The 25,368-nt window shown below is 47.4% G+C and overlaps 1 protein-coding gene across 1 annotated transcript in view; it reads left to right on the top strand.

The window, feature by feature from the left end:
- OBSCN (obscurin, cytoskeletal calmodulin and titin-interacting RhoGEF) overlaps positions 1-25,368 on the top strand; it is a 249,742-nt gene that overhangs the window by 109,388 nt on the left and 114,986 nt on the right. Inside the window, exons 47-60 of the mRNA XM_064162395.1 lie at positions 2,093-2,356; positions 3,161-3,424; positions 3,728-3,991; positions 5,155-5,418; positions 6,842-7,105; positions 8,971-9,237; positions 9,597-9,860; positions 10,260-10,526; positions 11,448-11,714; positions 13,045-13,311; positions 15,757-16,023; positions 18,858-19,130; positions 21,306-21,572; positions 24,650-24,916. Of these exons, the coding sequence (XP_064018465.1) occupies positions 2,093-2,356; positions 3,161-3,424; positions 3,728-3,991; positions 5,155-5,418; positions 6,842-7,105; positions 8,971-9,237; positions 9,597-9,860; positions 10,260-10,526; positions 11,448-11,714; positions 13,045-13,311; positions 15,757-16,023; positions 18,858-19,130; positions 21,306-21,572; positions 24,650-24,916 (3,726 nt within the window). The remainder of the gene's footprint in view (positions 1-2,092; positions 2,357-3,160; positions 3,425-3,727; positions 3,992-5,154; positions 5,419-6,841; positions 7,106-8,970; positions 9,238-9,596; positions 9,861-10,259; positions 10,527-11,447; positions 11,715-13,044; positions 13,312-15,756; positions 16,024-18,857; positions 19,131-21,305; positions 21,573-24,649; positions 24,917-25,368) is intronic.

Genomic DNA, 25,368 nt, shown 5'->3' with positions numbered 1-25,368 from the left:
ACCTCACCTGGCTACAGCCTCCCTTCAGGTAGTTGCAGACAGCAATGAGGTCTGCCCTGAGCCTCCTCTTCTGCAGGCTGCACACCCCCAGCTCCCTCAGCCTCTCCTCACAGGGCTGTGCTCCAGGCCCTTCACCAGCTTTGTTGCCCTTCTCTGGACACATTCCAGTATCTCAGCATCTCTCTTGAATTGAGAAGCCCAGAACTGGGCACAAGACTCAAGATGTGGCCTGACCAGCCTAGACAGAACTCCTATTCCTTTCTTATATGTCATTAACCTTTGGTACTAAGGAAGGGAACAAGGCCTTTCTGGTTTTCTTCTTCATTCTGTAGCATCTCTTTGATCTAACCCTCATGTATTTGTAGTTCTCTTGAGTTTCAGGATGTTGAAGAGTTTGTGATACAGGCAGGATATTCCTGATGGTCCTTGGAGCAAGGCAGTCTGTGAAATTGTGCTCTTAGTATTGTTCCTTCAAGCAGTTCTCGTCACTTTTAAACTACCTCATCCTTTTTGTTTGCTTCTGCTCAGTCACAAGCAACAATTCTTGAATCATTGGAGCTTCCTTCCTCGTTCCCCCTCAATTTCCTTTTGTTCTTCTCTGTTATTACTTGTCCTAAAATCCATGAGCTTCTCCTGATTTGTAATTGCAATCTGCCCAATTATCCTCCACATCCATATTCTCAAGTATTGATTTCTTGTTGGTCAGAGCCAGGAACTGGAGATCTTGGAGGTCTCTTCCAAGCTGGTTGATTCTATGATCTTCTGGCCTTGTGTTTTCATATTCCATGTCCAAAAGAGGTTCCCACCTCGATCAGAGGCTCACAAGATATCAGGGGTTGGAAGAGCCCTGAGGAGATCGTTGAGTGAAACTTTCCTGCCAGAGCAGGACCACACAGTCTAGCATAGATAGTTCCAAAGGCTTAGCAGACACAGTCCCATCCTACTGATACCACAGGAGATAGTACTACAGTACCACAGATAGTACCAGTGTCTTCTGTGCTGTGCTCAGAAAGCTTCCATGAGCTGTTGATTCTATTGGTTGCTCTAAAAGGGGTGGGTTGTTAGGATGGACATGAACTTCCCAGTGTGAAGGTCTTAAAGCAGATTTCCATGATGGATCATAGTCTCACAGGATGTCAGGGGTTGGAAGGGACCCAAAGATATCATTGAGTCCAACCCCCCTGCCAGAGCAGGACCACACAATCTAGCTCAGGTAACACAGGAACACATCCAGACAGGCCTTGAAAGTCTCCAGAAGAGACTCCACAACCACTCTGGGGAGCCTGTGCCAGTGCTCTGGGACCCTTACAGTAAAGAAGTTCCCCCTTGTGTTGAGCTGGAACCTCCTGTGCTGCAGCTTCCATCCATTGCTCCTTGTCCTATCCCAGGGAGCAGTGAGCAGAGCCTGTCCCCCCCTTCTGACCCCCAGCCCTCAGATATTTATAGACATTTATCAAACCCCCTCTCAGTATTCTCTTCTCCAGACTAAGCAGCCCCAAGTCCCTCAGCCTCTCCTCATCAGGATTGGAGAATCCTTTGATCATCCTTGTAGTCCTCCACTGGACCCTCTCCATCAAGTCCCTGTCCCTCTTAAACTTGGAAGCCCAAATCTGAGTGCAGTGCAATGGAGACATCATACTCAGTGGTCTTTTCCTGTCGCTATCCAAGTGATTTCAAAGTGTCTCTCTGCTTGTGCTCTTCTAATCCTCAGGCTAGGTCTGTAGACATCCTCAACACACAGGCTAGAGCCCTTTCCCATTTTTTTCCCTCTAGCTTTTTATCCTGCTCATGGTGTAACCTGCTACATCACTTTTCCTGAGCTGAACTCCAGTCAGGATGTTACAGCTTTGACCATCCATCAACTTTTCCCCATTCCTGCTGTTTGTTCTCCATACATCTTTAAGCTGATCAGAAAATTCAGCCACAGTTTGAGAGCTTTTTGTGGCTGTGCTGCTGGTCAGTTTCTCGCCTCTGTGTGATGATCCTCCTGTCAATAACTAGGCATGGATAGATACTGGTAAACACCAAGGGTGGTTTTTTTTGGTGGCTAAGAACTGCGTGTCATGAAAACGTGTGCTCCTTTGTTTCTCAGCCCTTCCTGCTCTCTTCAAAGAAGAGCTAAGAAATGAGGAAGCCACAGAAGGTGAAGCAGTGACTCTGCGCTGCGAGCTGACCAAGACTGCCTCAGTGGAGTGGAAAAAGGGACACACAGTGCTCAGACCTAGTGGGAAATACAAAATGAGGCAGAAGGATGTCACAGCAGAGCTGGTGATCCATAACCTAGATGAGAGTGATGCTGGTGATTACACCTGCGTGTGTGGGGATAAGCAGTCCACAGCTTCCTTGGCAGTCCATGGTAATGACCAGTTTTGCCTACGTGTCCTGACTCGTGCCACTGCGGGTTGCATTCTTTTCTCCTCTGTGCTCCTTATCTCTGTGCAGCTCCTGACTTTGCATCTCGTGGGCATGCCAATTCGTGTGCAGTTTGTCATTTAAGGGGAAAGCATTCCTCCCATTTCACAGTATCACAGTATCACAGTATCATCAGGGTTGGAAGAGACCTCACAGATCATCAAGTCCAACCCTTTACCACAGAGCTCAAGGCCAGACCATGGCACCAAGTGCCACGTCCAATCCTGCCTTGAACAGCTCCAGGGACGGCGACTCCACCACCTCCCCGGGCAGCCCATTCCAGTGTCCAATGACTCTCTCAGGGAAGAACTTTCTCCTCACCTCCAGCCTAAATTTCCCCTGGCACAGCCTGAGGCTGTGTCCTCTTGTTCTGGTGCTGGCCACCTGAGAGAAGAGAGCAACCTCCTCCTGGCCACAACCTCCCCTCAGGTAGTTGTAGACAGCAATAAGGTCACCCCTGAGCCTCCTCTTCTCCAGGCTAACCAATCCCAGCTCCCTCAGCCTCTCCTCGTAAGGCTGTGCTCAAGGCCTCTCCCCAGCCTCGTCGCCCTTGTCTGAACACGCTCAAGCATCTCAATGTCCCTCCTAAACTGGGGAGCCCTAACACAAAGTGGGTTTGGGACAAGATCCCTAAAGTTGATGTGCAATTGGGCCTGAAGATGACTCTGCATTGCTCTCACCTCTCCTTCCCCCACCCTTGGCCGTCTTTGCCTGGTCCATTTTAACCCTCTGTCCATTGCATCCTCAGCGCTGCCTGCACGCATCAAGGAGAGCCTGAAGAATGAGGAGGTGACAGAAGGTCAAGCAGCCACTCTGCACTGTGAGCTGACGAAGGTTGCTCAAGTAGAGTGGAGAAAGGGAAGCAGGCTGCTGAAAGCCAGTGACAAGTACAGAATGAGACAGGAGGGCACGGTTGTGAAGCTGCTTATCCATGACATAGAGTTGAAAGATGCTGGAGAATACACCTGTGTGTGTGGAGAACAGGAGACAACAGCTGCCTTGATAGTGCATGGTAAAAGCCATATGCATATATCTGTATTAGTGTGGGTTTCTCTGCCAGCTCATTGCTGTTGGTCCTGTGCTCCCCTGCGGCTGAGTTTGTTCCTTTCACTTTGTCAAGCTGCCTTCAAGACCTGGCTGCAGCCAAACTGCTTTTCTGTTTCTATCTGTTGGTTTGTCCAGCGTTCTGGAATTGTGAGGGAAGAGAACTCTTTCCACCTTAAAATGTTCTCTGTTTCTGTGCCACCCCATCCTCCCCACCTCCTGTGTGCCATGCGTCGTTTTTAATGTCCTCTGTCCATTTTGTGACCTTCAGCCCTGCCTGCACTTTTCAAGGAAGAACTGAAGGACTTGCAAGCTGTGGAAAGCCAAACAGCCACACTGCGCTGCCAGCTGACCAAGGCTGCAGATGTGCTGTGGAAGAAAGGAAATCAGGCACTCAGGGCAAGTGGCAAGTACATCATGAGGCAGGATAATGCCCTTGCTGAGCTGGAAATCCGAGATCTAGAGCTGCAAGATGCAGGAGACTACAGCTGTGTGTGTGGAGACCAACGCACCACGGCCTCCCTGGCAGTGAATGGTAAAGGCATCTTGCACATGACTCTTCATTTCTAGTCTCTCTAAGATACCCCCTTGCTCTGCAGTGTTCACCTAGGAATTAACTTGTGTTCTGGAAAAGACCACTTCATAGAATCATTAAGGTTGGAAAACACCTCTAAGGTCATCAAGTCCAATTGTCCAATCCAGCACCTCCATGCCCACTAAACCATGACCCAAGTGCCATGTTTCTTAAACACTTCCAGGCACAGTGACTCCACCACCTCTCTGAGCATCCCTACCACTCTTGCAGTAAAAAATATTTCCTACTATTCAATCTAAACCTTCCCTGAAGCAACTCAAGGCCATTTCCTCCCCTCCTGTTGTTACTTACTTCTTGTTCTGACATTTAATTTTGTTGTGATGTTCCTGAAAAGGATGCTGAGGACATGATTATTTCTCCATATTGCTATGATTTAAAGGATATGCTCTTAGACTCATAGAGTCATCCAGGCTGGAAGAGATCTCCAAGATCATCCAGTCCAACCTAGCACCCAGCCCTGGCCAATCAACCAGACCATGGCACCATGTCCAGTCCCTCCTTGAACACCTCCAGGGACGGCGACTCCACCACCTCCCTGGGCAGCCCATTCCAATGCCAATCACTCTCTCTGACAGCAGCTACCTCCTAACATCCATCCTAGACCTCCCCTGCCACAACTTGAGACTCTGTCTCCTTCTCTTGCTGCTTGCCTGGCAGAAGAGCCCAACCCCACCTGGCTACAGTCTCCCTTCAGGTAGTTGCAGACAGCAATGAGCTCTGCCCTGAGCCTCCTCTTCTGCAGGCTGCACACCCCCAGCTCCCTCAGCCTCTCCTCACAGGGCTGTGCTCCAGGCCCCTCCCCAGCCTTGTTGCCCTTCTCTGGACACATTCCAGTACCTCAACTCGTGTCCTATCCTCATAGAGCATAAGTGATAAGTTCTTTAGGTTGCATCTTGAATTTATTGACCTTTTTGTACTTTCACCTCTCAGCTCAGCATTCATTTTCTTACCATCTCTGCTGGATTTAGTTTTCCAGATCATCATGGAGACAACCTCAAACTCAATGCCTACATATGACCATCTGACTTGGTCAGGTTTGAGCTTCAGCTGAGACTTTATGATGCTTGGTATCAATACATTGTCTATTGGCTTTCCATTCCCAGCCCTGCCAGTGGTTTTCAAGGAAGAACTGAAGAATGAGGAAGTCCAAGAAGGAGCATCAGTCTCTCTGCATTGTGAATTAAGCAAAGCAGCTCCAGTGCAGTGGAAAATAGGGTCCAGAGTGCTCAAAGCAAGTGACAAATATGAAATGAGGCAGCCTGGCACCACTGCAGAGTTGATCATTCATGACTTGGAAACAAAGGATGCTGGAGATTACACCTGTGTGTGTGGTGACCAGAAGACAACAGCAGCTCTAACAGTTCACGGTAAAAAGACCTTATTAAAGTTGATGCCTGGCTCTATAGATAGACTTCACTCTGAAATTCAGCTGCTTCTGCCCTGGATCAATGCCTACATTGATTGTTTTTTGGTCTTGTGTTGGTTTTTATCCCTTTCTCTTCCATTACTCTATGTACAGATCGTTAAAGTTGATGCCTGGCTCTATAGATAGACTTCACTCTGCAATTCAGCTGCCCTACATCTGTGTCTTGTGTTGGTTTTTATCCCTTTCTCTTCCTTTACTCTATGTACAGATCATTCCTTACTGACAAAGACTAGTTCAGGGCAAATTTGGGGGTCATTATTAATCTTCCCTCCCCTTTAAAAAGAGAAAAGGAGATGTTTCTTTCTGTCCAGGTCCTGTCTTCTTGAACACTTACATTTTCCACCTCTTTCCCCACCTCAGTCTGTGCTTCAGCCAACCCCATCTTTCTCCAAAGCACACAAGTATGTTCTGTCACACCCTCTGCTCTCCACATACTTCTCAGAGAAGAAATAAGGGTTGAAGCAGCAGGAGGAAGACATCTCCCTGTGCTGTGTGGCCTGGCCATGGATGTTCCTGGGGGTACCAGATGCTTTAAGCCAGTTAGACATGTGGAATGAGATCACAGACTAGCAGAACACACTGGGTTGGAAGAGACCTTTAAAGGTCATCTAGTCCCTTGCAGTAAGCAGGGACATCCCCAACTAGGTCAAGGTTGTTCAGCCTGACCTTGAATTCATCCAGGGATGCTAAGAGTTACCATTTCAGACCTTGCTGTCCTTAATTTAGGTTTTAAGGATGCAGGGCTTTACATCTCTACAGGGGTGTCCACACCTCAGTGTGGGATCAGGACTGCCTTGACAGTTAGATGTGAAGGAATCCTCACCAGCACAAATCAGCAGCAGTTATAATCTTCTTTATTCAGCTAGCTCCCAATAAACCAACCCAGAAATACATCCTTGTGTTGCATTAATGATTTCATTACCTGATGTTCTGCTCTCTTCTCACTAATGAGTATCCATTTTAATGGAGTAACAATCCTTAACTCTGAGGAATTCCTTGGTCAGAGACCAAGATCTGTTCCCTCCATCAGTAACAAATACTGACCCTCAGAAATTCAGAGCTGTGTAGGTAAAATAGTGCTGTGTCTAGCTGTGGTGTTTGTGAGTGCTTTTGACCCAAGATTTGGATCTTTCTGTGTTGTTGTTTCACTGTGCAAGGCAACAGCCACCCAAGGAACTCCTCTCTTACAGTAAATGAAACCACATCACAGCTGAAGGAACTGTCAGAGTTTCTGGACTTGATTGTAGCTAAATGTATTTGTAATAGGCTGAAAAAGAGAGGTGTGAGGGGAAATAATCCCAAGCATAACAAAAGATTTTGATTCTGAGTTTCTGATGACCATTTGTCCCTGTTGCATCCTGCAGCTCTGCCACCACTCTTTAAGGAAGAGCTAAAGAATAAGGAAGCAGAAGAAGGTGGAGAAGTCGTCCTGCACTGTGAGCTCACCAAAGCTGCTCCAGTGGAGTGGCAGAAGGACAAGAGGATTCTCAAAGCCAGTGGGAAATACAAAATGAGGCAGGAAGGGACCAAGGCAGAGCTGGTGATTCGTGAACTAGCTGAGGAGGATGCAGGAGACTACACCTGTGTGTGTGGAGAGCACCAGACTACAGCTGCCTTAACAGTACAGGGTAAAAAATTCCTTGACCTCCTATTTCCTAACTGGAAATGTCTGTCCTTTATTCTCAGCTGTTCCATTTTCCATGTCTGTTTGCTCAACCTTATTAACTGAAATTCCATCGTTTGAAAGCAGTCCCTGCCTTTGATGAGCTGCAAGCTGTGTCCATTGCCAAACTCTGCACTTCTTCTGTGCCATCCTCCTTTTTTTCCCTTCTTCCCTTAAACACAAACCTGCTGTCCTTGCATCTTTCCCTCCTGACCTTCCTTTCCTAGCACACAAACCCATCATTCTTCTACCTTTCCTTTCCTGCTTGTACTCTGAGACACAAATCTGCTTATTCTTTCCCATTCTTTTCTGGAATTCTTCACACAGAGAGTTCTGCATTTCTTTTCTGCTACCCTCCTTTTTTCCCCCTTCTTCCCTTAAACACAAACCTGCTGTCCTTGCATCTTTCCCTCCTGACCTTCCTTTCCTAGCACACAAACCCATCATTCTTCTACCTTTCCTTTCCTACTTGTACTCTGAGATACAAATCTGCTTATTCTTTCCCATTCCTTTCTGGAATTCTTCACACAGAGAGTTCTGCATTTCTTTTCTGCTACCCTCCTTTTTTCCCCCTTCTTCCCTTAAACACAAACCTGCTGTCCTTGCATCTTTCCCTCCTGACCTTCCTTTCCTAGCATACAAACCCATCATTCTTCTACCTTTCCTTTCCTGCTTGTACTCTCTGATACACAAATCTGCTTATTCTTTCCCATTCCTTTCTTCTCTGAGACACAAATCTGCTTATTCTTTCCCATTCCTTTCTGGAGTTCTTCATACAGAGTATTTCAACGTGCTTTAGAGCATTAAAAACCAAAAGGCAATATCCAGTATAAGGCTGTTGGGTATCATTTCTGCAGTGAGTTTTGCTTATATTGGCTTTTGTGCCCAAAGCCTCTGTCCTAATGTACAAAAGGAGGTTTGCTCTGGGAGACTGATATTTCAAAGCAGGAAAGAATAATTTCTTTCTGTGGTCTTCTGGTCTTCTTTTCTTGAAAGAACCAGTTTGCTGTTCAAACAGAAGTGGTGTTTCAGCTTAACAGTGCTGGAGGTGGGAAATGTGCCAAACCAAGGAGGCTAAACCTGGGTTTGCTACAGAGTGGACAGTAAGTTTGGGATCTTAGACACCCAATCTTGTTAAACTTGGAATATCTCATTATCCCACCTAGTTAATAGAGGGATAGAGCACAGGATCATAAATACCAGGTTGGATGGGACCTCAGGGATTCTCTAGTCCAAGCCTTCTCTGGGGAAAGCACAGTCTATGTGGAGGTCGCCAAATTCCAAGAACACAATTGCAGTGCATTCTAGAATTATCCCAAGTGAGGAAAAATGTCCTGAGACCAGAAGACAGCCTGGGACTCAAGATCTGAAGATTTCCTTTGGGATCAAAAATGAGCCTGGCTGCATCTTTTCAAGCTTGTCTGATGGAAGAAGGAATGATGATGAGTATGGAGCTGTGCCAACACTCAGAGCTCAGCAGGGCCGCTCTGTAAGTAGGAAAAAGGAGTGAGAAAGCAGGAAGTTTGTGGAAGACCTCAACTCATGTGTGAACTAAGTTGTTCAGAGATGATATTCTTAGTTCTTGCATGGAAACTGGGAGCAAGCAGGTGTAAATATCTCAAGGAGAGTGCAGTTTTACTGATAGCAAGCCAGCATAAACCCAGAAGGATTAGGAAATGTCTTCCAGCTGGGATGCTTTCATTTCTCTTTCCTCTCCTTGTTGCTGATGCTCACTCTTCCATAACCTTAGCAGCTTTCCTTGTTATTCCCCACTCTCACCCATCCTTGGAGATACCTCAGTTTGTAACACTTTTTACCTGCATCCTTCAGCTGTGCCTCCATTTTTCCAAGAAGAAGTGAGCAGCAAGGAAGCAGTAGAAGGTGGAACAGCCACTTTGCACTGTGAGCTCAGCAAGACCTCTGCCCATGTTCAGTGGAAGAAGGACCACCATGTCCTCACCTCAGACAAGAAGTACAGCATGAGACAGGAAGGCTGTGTTGTGGAGCTGGTGGTTCATGATTTAGACTTGAATGATGCTGGGGATTACACCTGTGTGTGTGGAGACAAGACCAGCACAGCCACCTTAACAGTGCACGGTAAAGTAATGCTTGGGACTGAGCTCCTCAAAACCTTACACCTGCCCAAGTCTTTATTGCTTTTTTTTGGTTCCCATTCCTTTTCTGTTTCCCTGAGTTTTTGTGTTCCTTTGGACTTCATTTGTCTGCTTCTTTCCTGTGTATGAACTGGGGGAGATGTTGCCTGTTGGTGTTTGTCCTCCTCAGCTGTGCTGGTTCTTTTTGCTTTCCTCACCCTGATGCACTGTCCATGGAAGCTGAAGGAGATTTTCCCATCATGTTCCACTGACCTGGATCAGGGCTCAGGAGTGTACCTTGCCTCATCTAGCCACTTTGTGAGGAATGTTCACAGTCTCTCTGGTAACTCTTTTACTCTTCAGCACTGCCTCCAGAATTCAAACAAGACCTGAAGGACCTGGAAGCTGTGGAAAGTGGGACAGCTACTCTGTGCTGTGAGCTGACTAAACCTGCTGTGGTGGAGTGGAAGAAAGGGCAGAAGGTGCTCAAAAGTGGCAGCAAATATAAAATGAGCCAAGATGGTGCCATTGTAAAGCTGATTATCCACGAGCTGGATGTGGAGGACACTGGAGATTACACCTGTGTGTGTGGAGATCAGCAGACAACTGCTGCTTTGACAGTCAATGGTAACTGGAAAATTAACAACGGAGAGTTGGGTGGAGGGGAACCTAATGAAGTGCAATAAGGGCAAATGTGGAGTCCTGCATGTAAGGAGGAATAATTCCCTGCACCAGTACAGGTGAGGGATTGGCCTGATGGAAAGCAGCTCCATGGAGAAGGACCTGGGAGTCTCAGTGATCACCAGGAGCCAGCAATGTGCTCTCATGGCCAAGAAGGCCAACGAGATCCTGGGGTGCATTAAGAAGAGTGTGGCCAGCAGGTTGAGGGATCCTTGTACTTTGAATCTAGAGCACTGAGGCATAGAGAGATCTGCAAAAACAGCACTTGGTGCTTTCTTTCCTTGCTGCTTTCTCTTTCCCAACCCCCAACTGCAGTATGTTTCAAGTTGCATTTCTATTTTGTAGCCCTACCAGTACTATTTAAACAAGAACTTCAGAATACCGAGGCGGAAGAAGGTGATACAGCAACACTGAGGTGTGAGCTTACCAAACCCAAGGCTCCAGTAGAGTGGAGGAGAGGAGATGTTACCCTCTACCCTGGTCTGAAATATGAGATGAAGCAGCAGGGCTGCACTGCTGAACTGATCATTTATAACTTAGAGCTGGATGATTCAGGAAGGTACACCTGCACCTCTGGACATCAGCAGACAACGGCTGTGCTAACCGTACATGGTAGGCAGTGTTGACCCTTGGCTCAGTAGAGATGAAGTGAAAGAAGGATTTCTCTGCAACCATTTGTTCATTTTGCTGCTGGGGCATGCCAGCAGCACAGCACATGGTCAAGTTAGAAAGCCTCTTCTTGCAGTATCTGGAGTGGTTATGGACATCGAAGCAATTAAACATTGACATGGTGGCAAAACAGAAGGAACTCTCTTGCTCTTTGAAAGCAGGGAGTGTGGCTGCATGTGGGAATGCATAGCAGAAAATAAACCAGGAAGGCTGATGGTTAATTGGGTTGTTGGCTTCAGTAGGCATAAGGGTTGCTTAACTGGGTGTAATGGCTCAGTGGGATAAGAGATGCAACCTTTAGGGGATAAAGGATTTCTATGCCATGCGAATGTGCTGTGTTATCACTTGAGGCTTTGAGCCTCAGGCATAGACTTCTACTGCTGACAACTGCATCCACATATTTTCTTCCACCCCTTCTATCCTCTAGAGGAAGACCTGAAATCTGAATTCCCTTATCCACTTATCATTTTGTTGTCTTTTACTGTACTGCCTCTTTGTGTGTTCCTCTTTCATGTGTTGGGAGAAGCTTTATTACTCAAATACTCTTTGCTTGATTAGGTCCATGTATGAGAGCACATCTCAGTGAGCCTTGATGAGATCATTCATAGTTGGTGTGGAGACTTTATCATAGAAAAGTCTGGTCCCTTCAGGTCACAAACCAGGCCATTTTGTGGAGCAGTCTCTAAAATCAGATCTTTCCTAACTTCAACATCTATCCCCAGCCCTTGGTTCACATAATGGTTCGAGAAAGATGCCACTAAGGCAGCCCAAGGATTATGGAATCATTAAAACAAGCCTTCTCTGAGTGATGGTAGGGTTGAATCCTAAGCTACTCTTAAAACCTTTCCCTTTCACATTTTGCAGCACTGCCTGTCACATTTAAGCAGCCCCTAGAAAATAAGGAGTCAGATGAAGGAAGCACAGCTACGTTCTGCTGTGAGTTGTCAAAACCCAACGTTGCAGTGGAATGGAGGAAAGGAGGAGTGGGGCTTCAACCCAGCCAAAAATATGAAATGAGGCAGAGGGAATGCCTGGTAGAACTTTTAATACATAATCTCAAATTAGAAGACACAGGAGAGTACAGCTGTGACTCTGGGGATCAGGAAACCAAGGCATCTTTACATGTGAAAGGTAGGTGCTGTCAGCTGGCTCTTAAAGGTGTAGATTCCATCCAACATTCAAAGCAATGGTTTGAATATGAATAGTTTCAAGTACATAATTTCTACCCCCCCACCATGAGTATTTTCATCTGCTACACTAGGATGTGTAGGTGTGATGCTGAGGGACATGGTTTAGTGGCTACCTGGCAGTGTTGGGTTACCAGCTAGACTTGATGATCTTAAAGGTCTTTTTCAACCAAAATGGCTCTGTGCTGCTTTCTTCTTTTTTCCCAGTGATGTGAGAGAGGGTGGCTCTTTGTTGGCTTCATGGCTGAGAAGTCAAAAAGAGCAATGTCTTAATATACCATCTGGACATTTGGAGCCAACAGAGGGCCACAAAGATGTTCAGAGGGCTGCAGCAGCTCTGCTATGAGGACAGGCTGCAGGAGTTGGGGCTCTTCAGCCTGAAGAAGAGGCTTCCAGGAGACCTTATAGTGACCTTCCAGTATCTGAAGGGGACCTACAGGAAGGCTGGGGAGGGACTATTGACAAGGTCTGGTAATGACAGGACAAGGGGTAATGGGTTTAAACTGGCAGAGGGGAGATTGAAACTGGATGTTAGGAAAGGGTTGTTTGCAGTGAGGGTGGTGAGACACTGGCACAGGTTGCTCAGGGAGGTGGTGGAGCACAGCATCTTTGATCACATTGGGTGTTTCTGTGCTCCACAACCTCTCTGGAGGTGTTGAAGGCCAGGTTGGATGAGGCCTTGAGTGACTTCTTCTAGTGGGAGGTGTCCCTGCCTATGGCAGGGGGTTGGAACTGGGTGATCCTTGAGATCCTTTCCAACCTAAACCATTCTTTGATTCTATGATTTCATGTGGCACTTTCAAACATTTAAAACCAGATTTTCTTCCAAATGCTGGGAGATGACTACCAACAACCTTCCTGATCTAGCAAGGCTGTTCACAGGGTTTTGAATTTCTTTACTCTCAGAGTCTTTGTTAGATCAACTGAAGGCTAAGTTTATTCAAAGTCTTCCTGATCTAGCAAGGCTGTCCACAGGGTTTTGGACTTCTTTACTCTCAGAGTCTTTGTTAGATCAACTGAAGGATAAGTTTATTCAAAGTCTTCAACCCTGGGAAGGATTTGAATCAGGGAACAAAGGAAATAAATGTTATAAATGTAGATGGCTGCTTCTGATGTGGCAGGAGGATCTGGTATCTGCAGGGAAATTAGAATACATGGATCCTGCATAAGAATATAGCACTTGTATCTTGTTCTCCATCCTACCTGTGTTAACCAGGACTTGACCCAGGCTTCAATCAAAGCTCCTATTCCTCTTTCCCCTCCCCTCCTTTTAGCTCTGCCAGTTCTTTTCCAAAAGGAGCTCAAAGACAAGGAGGCAGAAGAAGGAACCTCGGTGAAATTCCAGTGCGAGCTGACGAAGGATAATGCAGCAGTGGAGTGGAGGAAAGGCACCATGGAGCTCTTCCCATGCTCCAAATATGAAATCAAACTGAGTGGTCAGACAGCTGAACTTGTGATCCATAACATAGAACCAGAAGATGCCTCTGATTACACTTGTGACACGGGAGACCAGCAGAGCACAGCAATCCTCAGAGTGAATGGTTAGCACTGCCTCACGATGGACCAGAGGGGGAAAGGGATTTGTGACCTCGTGAGAATGAAATTCTTTTGTTCCTTGGTGAAAGAACCTCTCCAGAAGTTAAGAACATGAAGCAAAGAGGTGGCCAGCCATAAACCAGGATTCAGAAAAGTGGATCTTGTGGGGCAGCCTTTGTGGAGTGGTTCTTTAAGGCTGCAAAGCACAGTGCAGAGCTTATAGACACCTTGCTCTGATAGGATGAAGGCAGAAAACTGCACCATGAGGGTTTTGAAATTCTAATAGACCTGTAGTTCTGGATCTTCACATTTGTTGCTGGCTTAGTTGAACCAGTTCATAGACCTTTGATTTTGGCTCTTCACACTCGTTGCTGGCTTAGTTGAATCAGTTCATAGACCTTTGATTTTGTCTCTTCACACTCTTTGCTGGTTTAGTTGAATCAGTTTATAGACCTTTGATTTTGGCTCTTCACACTCTTTGCTGGTTTAGTTGAATCAGTTTATAGACCTTTGATTTTGGCTCTTCACACTCGTTGCTGGTTTAGTTGAATCAGTTCATAGACCTTTGATTTTGGCTCTTCACACTTGTTGCTGGCTTAGTTGAATCAGTTCATAGACCTTTGATTTTGGCTCTTCACACTCTTTGCTGATTTAGTTGAATCAGTTTATAGACCTTTGATTTTGGCTCTTCACACTCGTTGCTGGCTTAGTTGAATCAGTTCATAGACCTTTGATTTTGGCTCTTCACACTCGTTGCTGGCTTAGTTGAACCAGTTCACAGACCTTTGATTTTGGCTCTTCACACTAATTGCTGGTTTAGTTGAATCAGTTTATAGACCTTTGATTTTGGCTCTTCACACTAATTGCTGGTTTAGTTGAATCAGTTCATAGACCTTTGATTTTGGCTCTTCACACTCGTTGCTGGCTTAGTTGAATCAATTTATAGACAATTATGGGAGGGACTGGGAGGGTTGTCTGTAAAAGCATTAAAAAATGGCTACATCCAAATTTCATAATGCCTTCCTATGAGGATCCTGGGAAGGTGATGTTTCAACAAGCCAGAGATAATACCTGTGGTCAGTCACCACCTGTGAAATGTTTGTGGTCATCTCAAGCTGTTGGGTGAGATTTATGCCTTTAGTCTAAGCCACAACTTCTCAAACTTCACCCTCTTGGCCTGAACTTGACCTCTGATGTAGCTCCTGGGTCCAAACTACACATAAGAGAGCTGCTGTGCTGGCTTTGCACTTATCACAGCAGGGTTCAGACAGAGGAACCACAAGCACTGAGATTCTCTTTTGCTCACACATGGGTGATGAGAATTCTCCTCTCATTTTCATCACTAACAAGCTGTTATCTGAGCTGTTCCATACCCTGCTTGAATAAGTGTGGTCTGTTTGTGTGTGCATCTTCTGGAAGGACTCACTGTTGATGGTCTAAGGTTTTGAAAAGATAGCAGAGATCAGAAATGTGCTTAAATCTTCAAAGTGTTTGCACTGTAAATCCTAACAGTTTGACATTAAACTTCACCAACTTAACAGTTGCTTAAATCTTTACAGTTTTACATTTACAGTGTTGGCAGTTGTGAGTGCTTCTAGAAAAACAAAGAGATTTACACTAGCTTTAAGCAGGAAGTACCAAATGTTGCTTAGCCAGAGTGTGTGTGTGTGTTGGAGTCTCCATTGCACATGGGATTTGTAAGGGCTGGAACACCTCTCCTAGCTGGACAGGCTGGCTGGGCAGTGACTGGCTGGAGAGCAGCCCTGAGGAGAGGGACTTGGGGATGCTGGTGGATGAGAAGCTCAATGTGAGCCAGCAGTGTACACTTGCAGCCCAGAAAACCAACCAGAGCCTGGGCTGCATCAGGAGAAGGTCTGATCTAGGGTAGGGTGTCCCTGCCCATGGCAGGGGGGTTGGAACTAGATGATCCTTGTGCTCCCTTCAAACCCTGTTTCTGTGCATATTTAAAGGAGATATATATATATGTATGTATTTATAAGGTGTAATGTGGATGCCCTGGATTTTATGGGAAGCATATATTTGTGGAGCTCCCTGATCCTCTCCTGGCCTGGTTATATAGAATATAGGTCTGGTTATATAGAATGAAGGTCTGGTTATGGAGAAAAGGGAGTTGTTATTGTCATATTACCACGTCATGCAAATTTGCTCTGCAACATCAGACCCCAAGGTGCCTCGAGCTGACTTGTGCAGACCTGGCACTCAAAATGGGTGAAAGAACACTGGAACAGGCTGCCCTAGGGGGCTTGTGGAGTCTTCCTCTCTGGAGATATTCAAAGCCTGCCTGGATGCATTCCTGTGTGGTCCTGTCTAGGTGCTCCTGCTCTGGCAGGGGGGGTTGGACTGGCTGAGCTTTGGAGGTCCCTTCCAGCCCCTGCCATTCTGTGGCTCTGTGCAAGCAGGTTGTGTAATTATTGCTTTTTGCTTTGCAGCCATCAAACCCCGGCTGAAGCAGCAGCTGAAGAATGAAGAGGTGGAAGAGGGAGGGACAGCCCAGCTGCGCTGTGAGGTATCCATTAGCAAAGCAGAAGTGGAGTGGAGGAAGGATGGAGTTCTCCTGCACTCCAGCTCCAAGTACGAGATGCGGCAGGACGGCACCGTCCGTGAGCTGCGTGTCCATCACCTGGAGCCTGCTGATGCTGGAGAGTATTCCTGCAAGGCTGGAGATGAGACAAGCTCTGCAAAACTGACTGTGAAAGGCAAGACCTGTTGACTGGGGCAAGGGGATTTTTTGAGGTGCTAGGATTTTGCAACATTATTGTTGCTACTCTGACAAATAATTGTGTTAAAGGATTGAGTAGTGCAGAGCATAGGAAGGGTATCATAAGAAAAACCACCTCATGGTCAGTGGATGCACCAAAGCTGAGCAGTGGAGGATGTTGATGAAAAGCTGAGCTGGACATGAGGCAGCAATGTGGATTCACAGCCCAGAACCAGCCACGTCCTGGGCTGATAACAAGCAGTGTGGGCAGCAGGTGGATGGAGGTGATTCTGCCCCTCTGCTCTGCTGAGTTCCCACCTGCAGTGATGAGGCCAGCTCTGGAGTCCTCAGGCAAAGGAGGCATGGACATGTTGAAGTAAGGCCAGAGGAGGCCACAGTAATGATTGAAGTGATTTGCCATTGGAATGGGCTGCCCAGGGAGGTGGTGGAGTCACCGTCCCTGGAGGTGTTCAAAAAGAGACTGGCTGAGGCACTTAGTGCCATGGTCTGGTTGACTGGCTAGGGCTGGGTGCTAGGTTGGACTGGATGGTCTTGGAGGTCTCTTCCAACCTGGTTGATTCTATGATTCTGTGCTACGTACCCAGGCTGAGACAGTTGGGATTTTTCAGCCTGGAGAAGAGAAGGCTCCAGGGAGACCTTTTGGTGGCTTTTCAGCAGTTAAAGAGGCCAATCAGAAAGCAAGGGACAGACATTTTAGCAGGGTCTTTAATAATGGAACAAGAAGTGATGGTTTAAACTAAAAGAGATAGATTTAGACTGGAGAGAAGAAAGAGATTTTAATACACTTACTTTTTTATTACAGTAAGGATGATGAGACACTGGCCCAGGTTGCCTAGAGAGGTGGTAGAAACCCCATTCCTGAAAACATTTCCAGGTCAGGTTGTTGGGGGCTCTGAGTAACCTGCTCTGGTTGCAGATGTCCCTGCTGATTGCAGGGAGGCTGGACTAGATGACCTTTAAAAGTCCCTTCTAAGCCAGGCCATTCCATGCCTCCATGAAGAGGCAGCTGTACTTTCTGACTCATGGCTTGAAATATTTGCTTGACATCATATAGATGTGAGTGAACAGATGGTTCACCCCCAGCTTCCAGTCACGTGGCAGCTGCCTCTGGCCTTAATGCCATTACAGGCAGAGCTTGCTTTCAGGTTGGACCACTAGTGTGGAACAATCACCCCTAGCATCTCTACAGGCTACCCAATAGTGTAGATGCTCTGCTCATTAAGCCCAGCTGCACCATTTTTTGTGCAGATGGAGACCTCAGTGGTATGACTGCACTGTGCTTGCTCAGATGAAGGCTGAGCTGCTTCCCCTTTGGCATTCCCCAGCAGAATCAGAGTACAGGCAGCTTCTGCCTCTTGCAGGTTGTGTGCATTATCTTTGCTCACATTTGCTCAGCAGTCCTAGAAGTAGGATCAGGCAAACAGAAGTACGAATGTCCTCTGCTCACTTGCAGTGAGAGTGGTGAGACACTGGCACAGGTTGCCCAGGGAGCTTGTGGCTGCTCCCTCCCTGGGAGGTGTTCAAGACCAGGTTGGATGAGGCCTTGAGCAACTTGTTCTAGTGGAAGGTGTTCCTGCCTATGGCAGGGGGTTGGAACGGGCTGAGGTTGCAGGTCCCTTCCAACCTAAACCATTCTATGATTCTATCATAGAATCAACCAGGTTGGAAGAGACCTCCAAGCTCATCCACTCCAACCTAGCACCCAGCCCTAGCCAGTCAACTAGATCATGGCACTAAGTGCCTCAGCCAGGCTTTGCTTCAACATCTCCAGGGACAGCAACTCCACCACCTCCCTGGGCAGCCCATTCCAATGCCAATCACTCTCTCTGGCAACAACTTCCTCCTAACATCCAGCCTAGACCTCCCCTGGCACAACTTGAGACTGTGTCCCCTTGTTCTGTTGCTGGTTGCCTGGCAGAAGAGCCCAACCCCCACCTGGCTACAGCCTCCCTTTCAAGTAGATTTAGACAGCAATGAGGTCTGTCCTGAGCCTCCTCTTCTCCAGGCTAAACAATCCCTCAACCTCTCCTCACAGGGCTGTGCTCCAGGCCTCTCCTACTGAGAGCACAGCACCAGCCAGGCCACAGCCAGCTTGGGTTGCCAGCATGGCATGCATCAATTCTGCTTGCAAAGTGCCAGCTTTGATGTCATTCTGTGCAAGTATCCAAGTCACAATGTAAAATGCTGAATTATGCTTGGAGGTGGACAAGGAGCAGGGCAACCTGCTGGTCTCTGCTTTGAGCAACGAGATAACCTCTGGCAGTCTCCAGCTTACACTATTCAGTGCTGCTGTGCTTTGGCTCATCTTTCCCCCTTCGTGGTGAGATCAGTGACGGACTCAATTCAAGAGAGATTTGAGGTGCTGGAAGGTGTCCAGAGAAGGGCAACAAGGCTGGAACCCTATGAGGAGAGGCTGAGGGAGCTGGGGTGTGCAGCCTGCAGAGAGCAGGCTCAGGGCAGACTTCATTGCTGTCTGCAACTACCTGAAGGGAGGTTGTAGCCAGGTGGGGTTAGGCTCACCTGCAAGGCAACCATCAACAGAAGAAGGGGACACAGACTGAAGCTGTGTCAGGGGAAGTCTAGGCTGGATGTTAGGAGGAAGTTGTTGTCAGAGAGAGTGATTGGCATTGGAATGGGCTGCCCAGGGAGGTGGTGGAGTCACCGTCCCTGGAGGTGTTGAAGCCAAGCCTGGCTGAGGCACTAAGTGCCATGGTCTCGTTGACTTGACAGGGCTGGGTGCTAGGTTGGACTGGCTGAGCTTGGAGGTCTCTTCCAACCTGCTTGATTCTATGATTCTGTGACTGTTTGCAGAGCCTGACGTGACCATTGTGAGTGGCCTGAAGGACATGGTGGTGTGTGAGGGGGATGATGTCACCTTCCGGTGCCAGGTCTCCCATGAAAACGCCAGGGATGTGGAATGGAGGCTGCAGGATGTTGCTCTGCAAGACAACGAAATGAACGAGATCTCAGTGGAAAAAGGCAAGATTCACACCCTGACCTTAAAGAAGGTGACTGAGCAGGACATTGGCACCGTCGCTTTCCGAGTGGGGTCCCACACGTCGACGGCAGAGCTCACAGTAAAAGGTGAGGGCTCTCTGTGGCGTGGGAGAGGAACAGGATTGGTGAAGGGACATTGTAGCCAGGTGGGGGTTGGCCTCTTCTGCCAGGCAACCAGCAACAGAACAGGGGGACACAGTGCCGGGGAAAGTATAGGCTGGATGTTAGTAGGAAGTTGTTGGCAGAGAGAGTGATTGGCATTGGAATGGGCTGCCCAGGGAGGTGGTGAAGTCTCTGTCCCTGGAGGTGTTCAAGAAAAACCCGGCTGAGGCACTTAGTGCCATGGTCTGGTTGACTGGCTGGGGCTGGGTGCGAGGTTGGAGTGCATGATCTTGGAGGTCTCTTCCAACCTGGTTGATTCTATGGTTCTATGACACCAGATGACATTTTGCTTATGCTAGTAGCAAATTTCAGCCCATCACTTGCCCCTTGTCAGCTCGCGTTAGCAGGGCGCTCGTCCTTTGGGGTGCACGAGATGTGCTGATGTGGTCTTGTAGGCTGTCTTCACCAGGGGTAAACAGTGGAGAGGTCACCAGGGTCCTGCAGCCAGCTGGCTTACAGAGAAATGGTGGTTTACAGACTGAGAGGTGGCCTCATCAATGTTTAGCAGTACATAAAGGGTGAGTGCCAGGAGCTGGGGTTGTTTAGCCTGGAGAAGAGGAGGCTCAGGGGTGACCTCACTGCTGTCTACAACTACCTGAAGGGGCATTGTAGCCAGGTGGGGTTGGTTTCTTCTCCCAGGCAACCAGCAATAGAACAAGGGGTCACAGTCTCAAGTTGTGCCGGGAGAAGTATAGGCTGGATGTTAGGAGGAAGTTGTTGGCAGAGAGAGTGATTGGCATTGGAATGGGCTGCCAAGGGAGGTGGTGGAGTTGCTGTCCCTGGAGGTGTTCAAGAAAAGCCTGGCTGAGGCACTTAGTGCTATGGTCTGGTTGACTGGCTAGGGCTGAGTGGTAGGTTGGACTGGATGATCTTGGAGGTCTCTTCCAACCTGCTTGATTCTATGATTCTAGGATGGATCCAGGCTCTACTTAGTGATGCCTGTTGACAGGACAAGAGTCAAGGAGTGGAAGCTGAGGCACAGGAAATTTCATTTAAACACGAGGATGAGTTTTTTTCACTGTGAGGGTGACAGAACTCTGAAACAGGTTGCCCAGGGGAGTTGTGGAGTCTCCTCTGGAGATGTTCAAAACCTGCCTAGATTTGTTCTTGTGTGATCTGGGCTAGGTGATCTTGCTCTGGCAGGGAGGTTGAACTGGATGAGCTTTTGAGGTCTCTTCCAGCCCGTGACATTCTGTGATTCTATAATTCTATGAAATGACTAAGTTGGCTCCAGCAGATGGAATCTGTGATTTTAATTGCTTTCATTTTCCCTTTTCCTTTTATCATTTCCTTCTTTGGAGTCTTTCTTACTGTATCTCAGCCAAACATCCTTCTCCTTCTCTCTTTGAAGCTGTTGGTTTGGTCAAACTTCCACTCTCACTTGAACTAAATAAAGTATCTGTAAAGGCTTTGCTTAATACTTCAGTAACTTCAACAAATATTTGAGTTTCATCCAGAATCCATTCACTTGCTTTAACCCTCAAATATATACCATAGAAGTTGAAGTGGTGTTTAATGCTTAACTGTTTAGCTGAAGTTTTAACACTGCAGGGAAACAAAATCTAGCAAGACCTCCACCTGCACTGCTGGCTCCAGCTCAAGTCCTCAGCACAGGAGAGATATGGATGTGTTGAAGCAGGTCTAGAGGAGGCCATTGACAATGATGGGAGGGCAGGTGTTCAGCCTGGAGAAGAGAAGGCTCTAGGGAGATCTTCTGGTGGTCTTTCAGGACTTAGAGGGGGGTGATCATGAGGCTGGGGACAGACATTCAGCAGGACTGTTGTGACAGGACAAAGGCTGATTGGTTCAAGTTAAAAGAGGGGGATTTAGACTAGACAGAAGGGAAAAAAATGTTTACAGTGAAGGCCATGAGACTCTGAGCCAGGATGCCCAGAGAGGTGACAGATTCCCCATCCCTGGAACCATCCCAGGTCAGGTTGTCTGTGGCTCTGAGCAACCTGAGCTGGAAGATGTCCCTGCTGACTGCAGGGGGGCTAGACTAGATGACCTTTCAAAAGTCCTCTCTAACCCAAACCACTCTGTGATTCTGAGATAAGATGAGGATAACCATAAATGCCTTTGCTTCGTTTACCATTTCAGTGCCACCTCCCGTCTTTAAGGAGAAATTACAGAGCATAGAACTTCAGGAAGAAGAAACAGCCACCCTCTGCTGTGAGGTCTCTCAGCCTAATGCTGCAGTGAAGTGGAAGAGGGGTGCTCAGGTGATCTCCTCGAGCTCCAAGTATGAAATCAGGCAGGAGGGAACAATCCATACTTTGAAGATTCATCACTTAAAACCAGAAGACTCTGGCAAATATACCTGTGACAATGGAAATGACCAAACGACAGCCACTGTAACTGTTAAAGGTAGCTTGTCTTGAGTGTTTAAAGATCAGAACCTTATTCCACTTCCTTAGCTTAGGATGAGTAAGAGGGTGCTGTGACCTGTCCTTGGCTTCAGATCTACTCATAGGGCTTGTGTTCCAGGCCAGAAACACAGACCTTGTGAGGAGAGGCTGAGGGAGCTAGGGGTGTGCAGCCTACAGAAGAGGAGGCTCAGGGCAGACCTCATTGCTGTCTACAACTACCTGAAGGGAGGCTGTAGCCAGGTGGGGTTGGGCTCTTCTGCCAGGCAAGCAGCAACAGAAGAAGGGGACACAGACTGAAGTTGTGGCAGGGGAGGTCCCGGCTGGATGTTAGGAGGAAGTTGTTGTCAGAGAGAGTGATTGGCATTGGAATGGGCTGCCCAGGGAGGTGGTGGAGTTGTCATCCCTGGAGGTGTTGAAGCAAAGCCTGGCTGAGGCACTTAGTGCCATAGTCTGGTTGATTGTCCAGGGCTGGGTGCTAGGTTGGACTGGATGATCTTGGAGGTCTCTTCCAACCTGGTTGACTCTATGATTCTATGAAATTCCAAGTCCATTTGGATCTTTGTGTGGTCCCAGCCACTCCAGCAGTCTCTAGGGAAAAAAAATCCACTTCCAAGAAGCTGTTGTGGAGGCAGGGAATTAATGTGGCTGAGTAAGGAATTATAAAAATAGAACTACTTTATGTTCCTGGGACCCTGCCCCCAAACTATAGACAAAAAATAGTTTAGTTTATTGACAGATTCAGTTCAATTGGGAATTTCTTCCCCAAAAAAGGGTATTATAGACAAATGTAGGTATTTAGAAAGCCAGGAACTGGAAAAGGCTAAGCTATAAACACAGCTTTACCCCACTGTCCATCAGGCTGAGCAGAAGATAAGGGAACAGCAGGTCTCACTCACGGAGGTGAGATAGCCCTTGGGCAATGATCCTTTACTGGATTCCTCTGTGGAAGCAGCCTTCTGACACTGCAGGCAATATCCAGTAGTGTATGTCCACGTGGCAGAATCCCAAGGAGAGTGGCAGAGCTGCCACACTCAGAAATGTCTCGAGCACTTCTTCCACGAGTGGGGTGATTGTGGAATGACACTGCCTTCACAGCAGCAGGGGAGAGCCAGAACTGCGAGCAGCCCCCAGTCTGGGAGGCAGACGGGAAGTTGGCTGCTGATATGATCTGAGAGAGGCCAGTCCAGATGTTGCTGGTGGCTCTCTCAAAGGACCCCAGGGCTTGTCAAGCCCTGAGGTTTGCACAGAAGGGTGCAAAAAGGTAGGGGCTGTCCAAAAGCAGAGACAGTCCAGGCAGGGCAGGAACCTGTCCTGTTTGGCACTCTGGGAAAACAGGGAACTCTCAAGGTGGGAAACCTCTCAAGGTGGGAACACTCTTGAGGCAAAACCTCTCAAGGTGAAAACACTCTTGAGGTGAAAACTCTCAAGGCAGGGAAACTCTCAAGGTGAGGGAACTCTCAAGGCAGGAACTCTGAAGGTGGGAATCTTTTCCTGTCCTCCCTTGCTGTATTTATCCCTTTCTAGACAAAGTGTCCATTTACATTTACAGTGGGTGCTAAAACCCAGCCAAGTGCCAGCCCAGTCCCAGCATGGCTTCCATGTGGGAGGGCACATTTTGCTGTTCCCCCTTCGAGCGTGCAGGGCTGGGAGGGAGAAAGCAGTTTTTATGCTGCCTTCTCCCATACAAACCCACAGAGGGGGAGAGAGAAGAAAGGAATTTGCGGTACCCTAGGACATGAGCTGAGGAAGGTTCTATGGTCATTCTTCATACTGAGTTCTCCAGTGCACCAGTGTAGTGGAGAAAAGAGTCAGTCTGGTTCCATGCCAGAAAGAAGCAGGAGGCAAAACAGATGGGCTGTGGAGATACTCATCCACAGTCTATAGCTGGAGGGTGCTGGAGGTAGATCTGTGATTCTGGCAATGAGCAAGCTGTGGCGTTCTTGGCATTGAAGGGTGGCAAAAAGCCTTCACTTTGCCTTCCAGGGAGCTCTTGGTTGGTTTAGATGTTCCATATGTAAGATTCTGAGACTCTGTGGCTGTCTGGTGCTTTTTTTTGTGATGTGTTTTTCTGAACCAACAGTGATGCAATCTGACAAAATAGGTCTCCACTAGGACTTTATTTCTCTCTCTTCCTTACTCCTTTGCTGGGTCCCAGGAGCCCTAGGGCTGCATAATGAGATGCTTTCAGTACAAATGCAACTCTACAGAATCCTTGACCTCAGACATTCCCCCACTGTCTGACTGAATACAGAATCCTGTAGAGATGAAGAACCTTCAGATTTCCTTGCTTTTGTACACATCTGCCACATGGTTCCTGTGTCTTCACTCTGAACACTGTCTCCTCCTCTTGTACAAACCAATTCAGACGTAACTGAGACACCACCAAGGTTTTTCTGGGAAGCTGGGCTTGAACTAAGCTTCTACATGTGGCTTGTGGCAACTCAACCCACCAAAATTCTATCTTGACCCATTAGTGGTATACATTAGTGCAGTGATGTCCAGATTCCATCTCTTCTGGGTCCAGCTTTCAAATAAGGGATATTATGTCATGATATTTTTCCATAAACCCTCCCAAATATCCAAGGACTTAGATATTGGGTATTGAGTTTGGTGCCCATTTGGAGATAAATACATTTAGATGCTCTAGAGTCCATATCCACAAATGCTCCCAGAGATGCTTGATGTATGCAGTGCCCATGGACTCTTGAGAAGTGAAAGGCATTTTGTGGTCCTGGAAATCCATCACATTCTGTCTCTATCCAAGAACTTAGATATTGGATATTGAATTCTGGATTTGGTGCCCATTTGGAGATAAATGCATTTAGATGCTCTAGAGTCCATATCCATGAATGCTGTCAGAGATGCTTGGTGTATGCAGCGCCCATGGACTCTTGAGGAGTGAATAGTGTTTCGTGGTCCTGGAAATCCATCGCTTTCTGTCATTCCCTGTTTAGATTTTAAAGTCATTTTGGAATTGAATTTGAACCAGGTTTGGAATGACAACACAAGTCACCAAGACTCGGTGTGACAGCCATCGAACATCACTTGTTAAATCTCTGATTTATCTTGGTTTAGCTTTGCCAGCAACCTTCACAAAACCACTCCAGAACCAGCAAGCTGAAGAGGGTGGCACTGTGACTTTGAGCTGTGAGATCTCAAGGTCAGGCACCACCGTGCAGTGGAAGAAGGCTGGGAGAGTGCTGCACCCAGGTGACAAGTACAAGATGCATCAAGATGGATCGGTGGCTGAGCTGACAATTTGGAACCTGAGTGAAGCTGATGCTGGGGAATATGTGTGTGACACTGGGGACCAGCAAACCACTGCAGCTGTGCTTGTGAAAGGTGGGGCTTTGAGTAGGGAAGAGCTCTGCAGAGCTTGGTTCCAGTGGCAGGGGGACACGGTTAAGTCATTTGATAGCTGGATGTTGTCCTGTGCCCAAATTGAATCATGAGCATCTCAGATGAGAGTGATTTGTCTCCTCATCACTAGAGGTGTTCAAGGCCAGGTTGGATGGGGCTTTGAGCAACTTGATCTAGTGGAAAGCATCTGTGCCCATGGTGGGGTATTGGAATTCAATGATCTTTAGTGTCCCTTCCAACCCCAACCATTTTATGATTCCATGTATGGATGCAAACTTAGCTCCATTATGCATCTGTTATAACCTACCCTGTCCTGCTTGCCTGTGCCTTACATGTAGTCCTTGGTACTTCTGCTAACTCTTTCAAATTCTGTATTACTGTCAAGAAAGAGCATAAAGAAATGTTTAACCCAGGAAGCATCACTTGAAAATAGA

This window comes from Pogoniulus pusillus, chromosome 23 (assembly GCF_015220805.1).
Source record: "Pogoniulus pusillus isolate bPogPus1 chromosome 23, bPogPus1.pri, whole genome shotgun sequence".
NCBI lineage: Eukaryota > Metazoa > Chordata > Aves > Piciformes > Lybiidae > Pogoniulus > Pogoniulus pusillus.
Note: the sequence above shows the minus strand (reverse complement) of the source record. Positions and strands in the feature narration are given on the sequence as shown.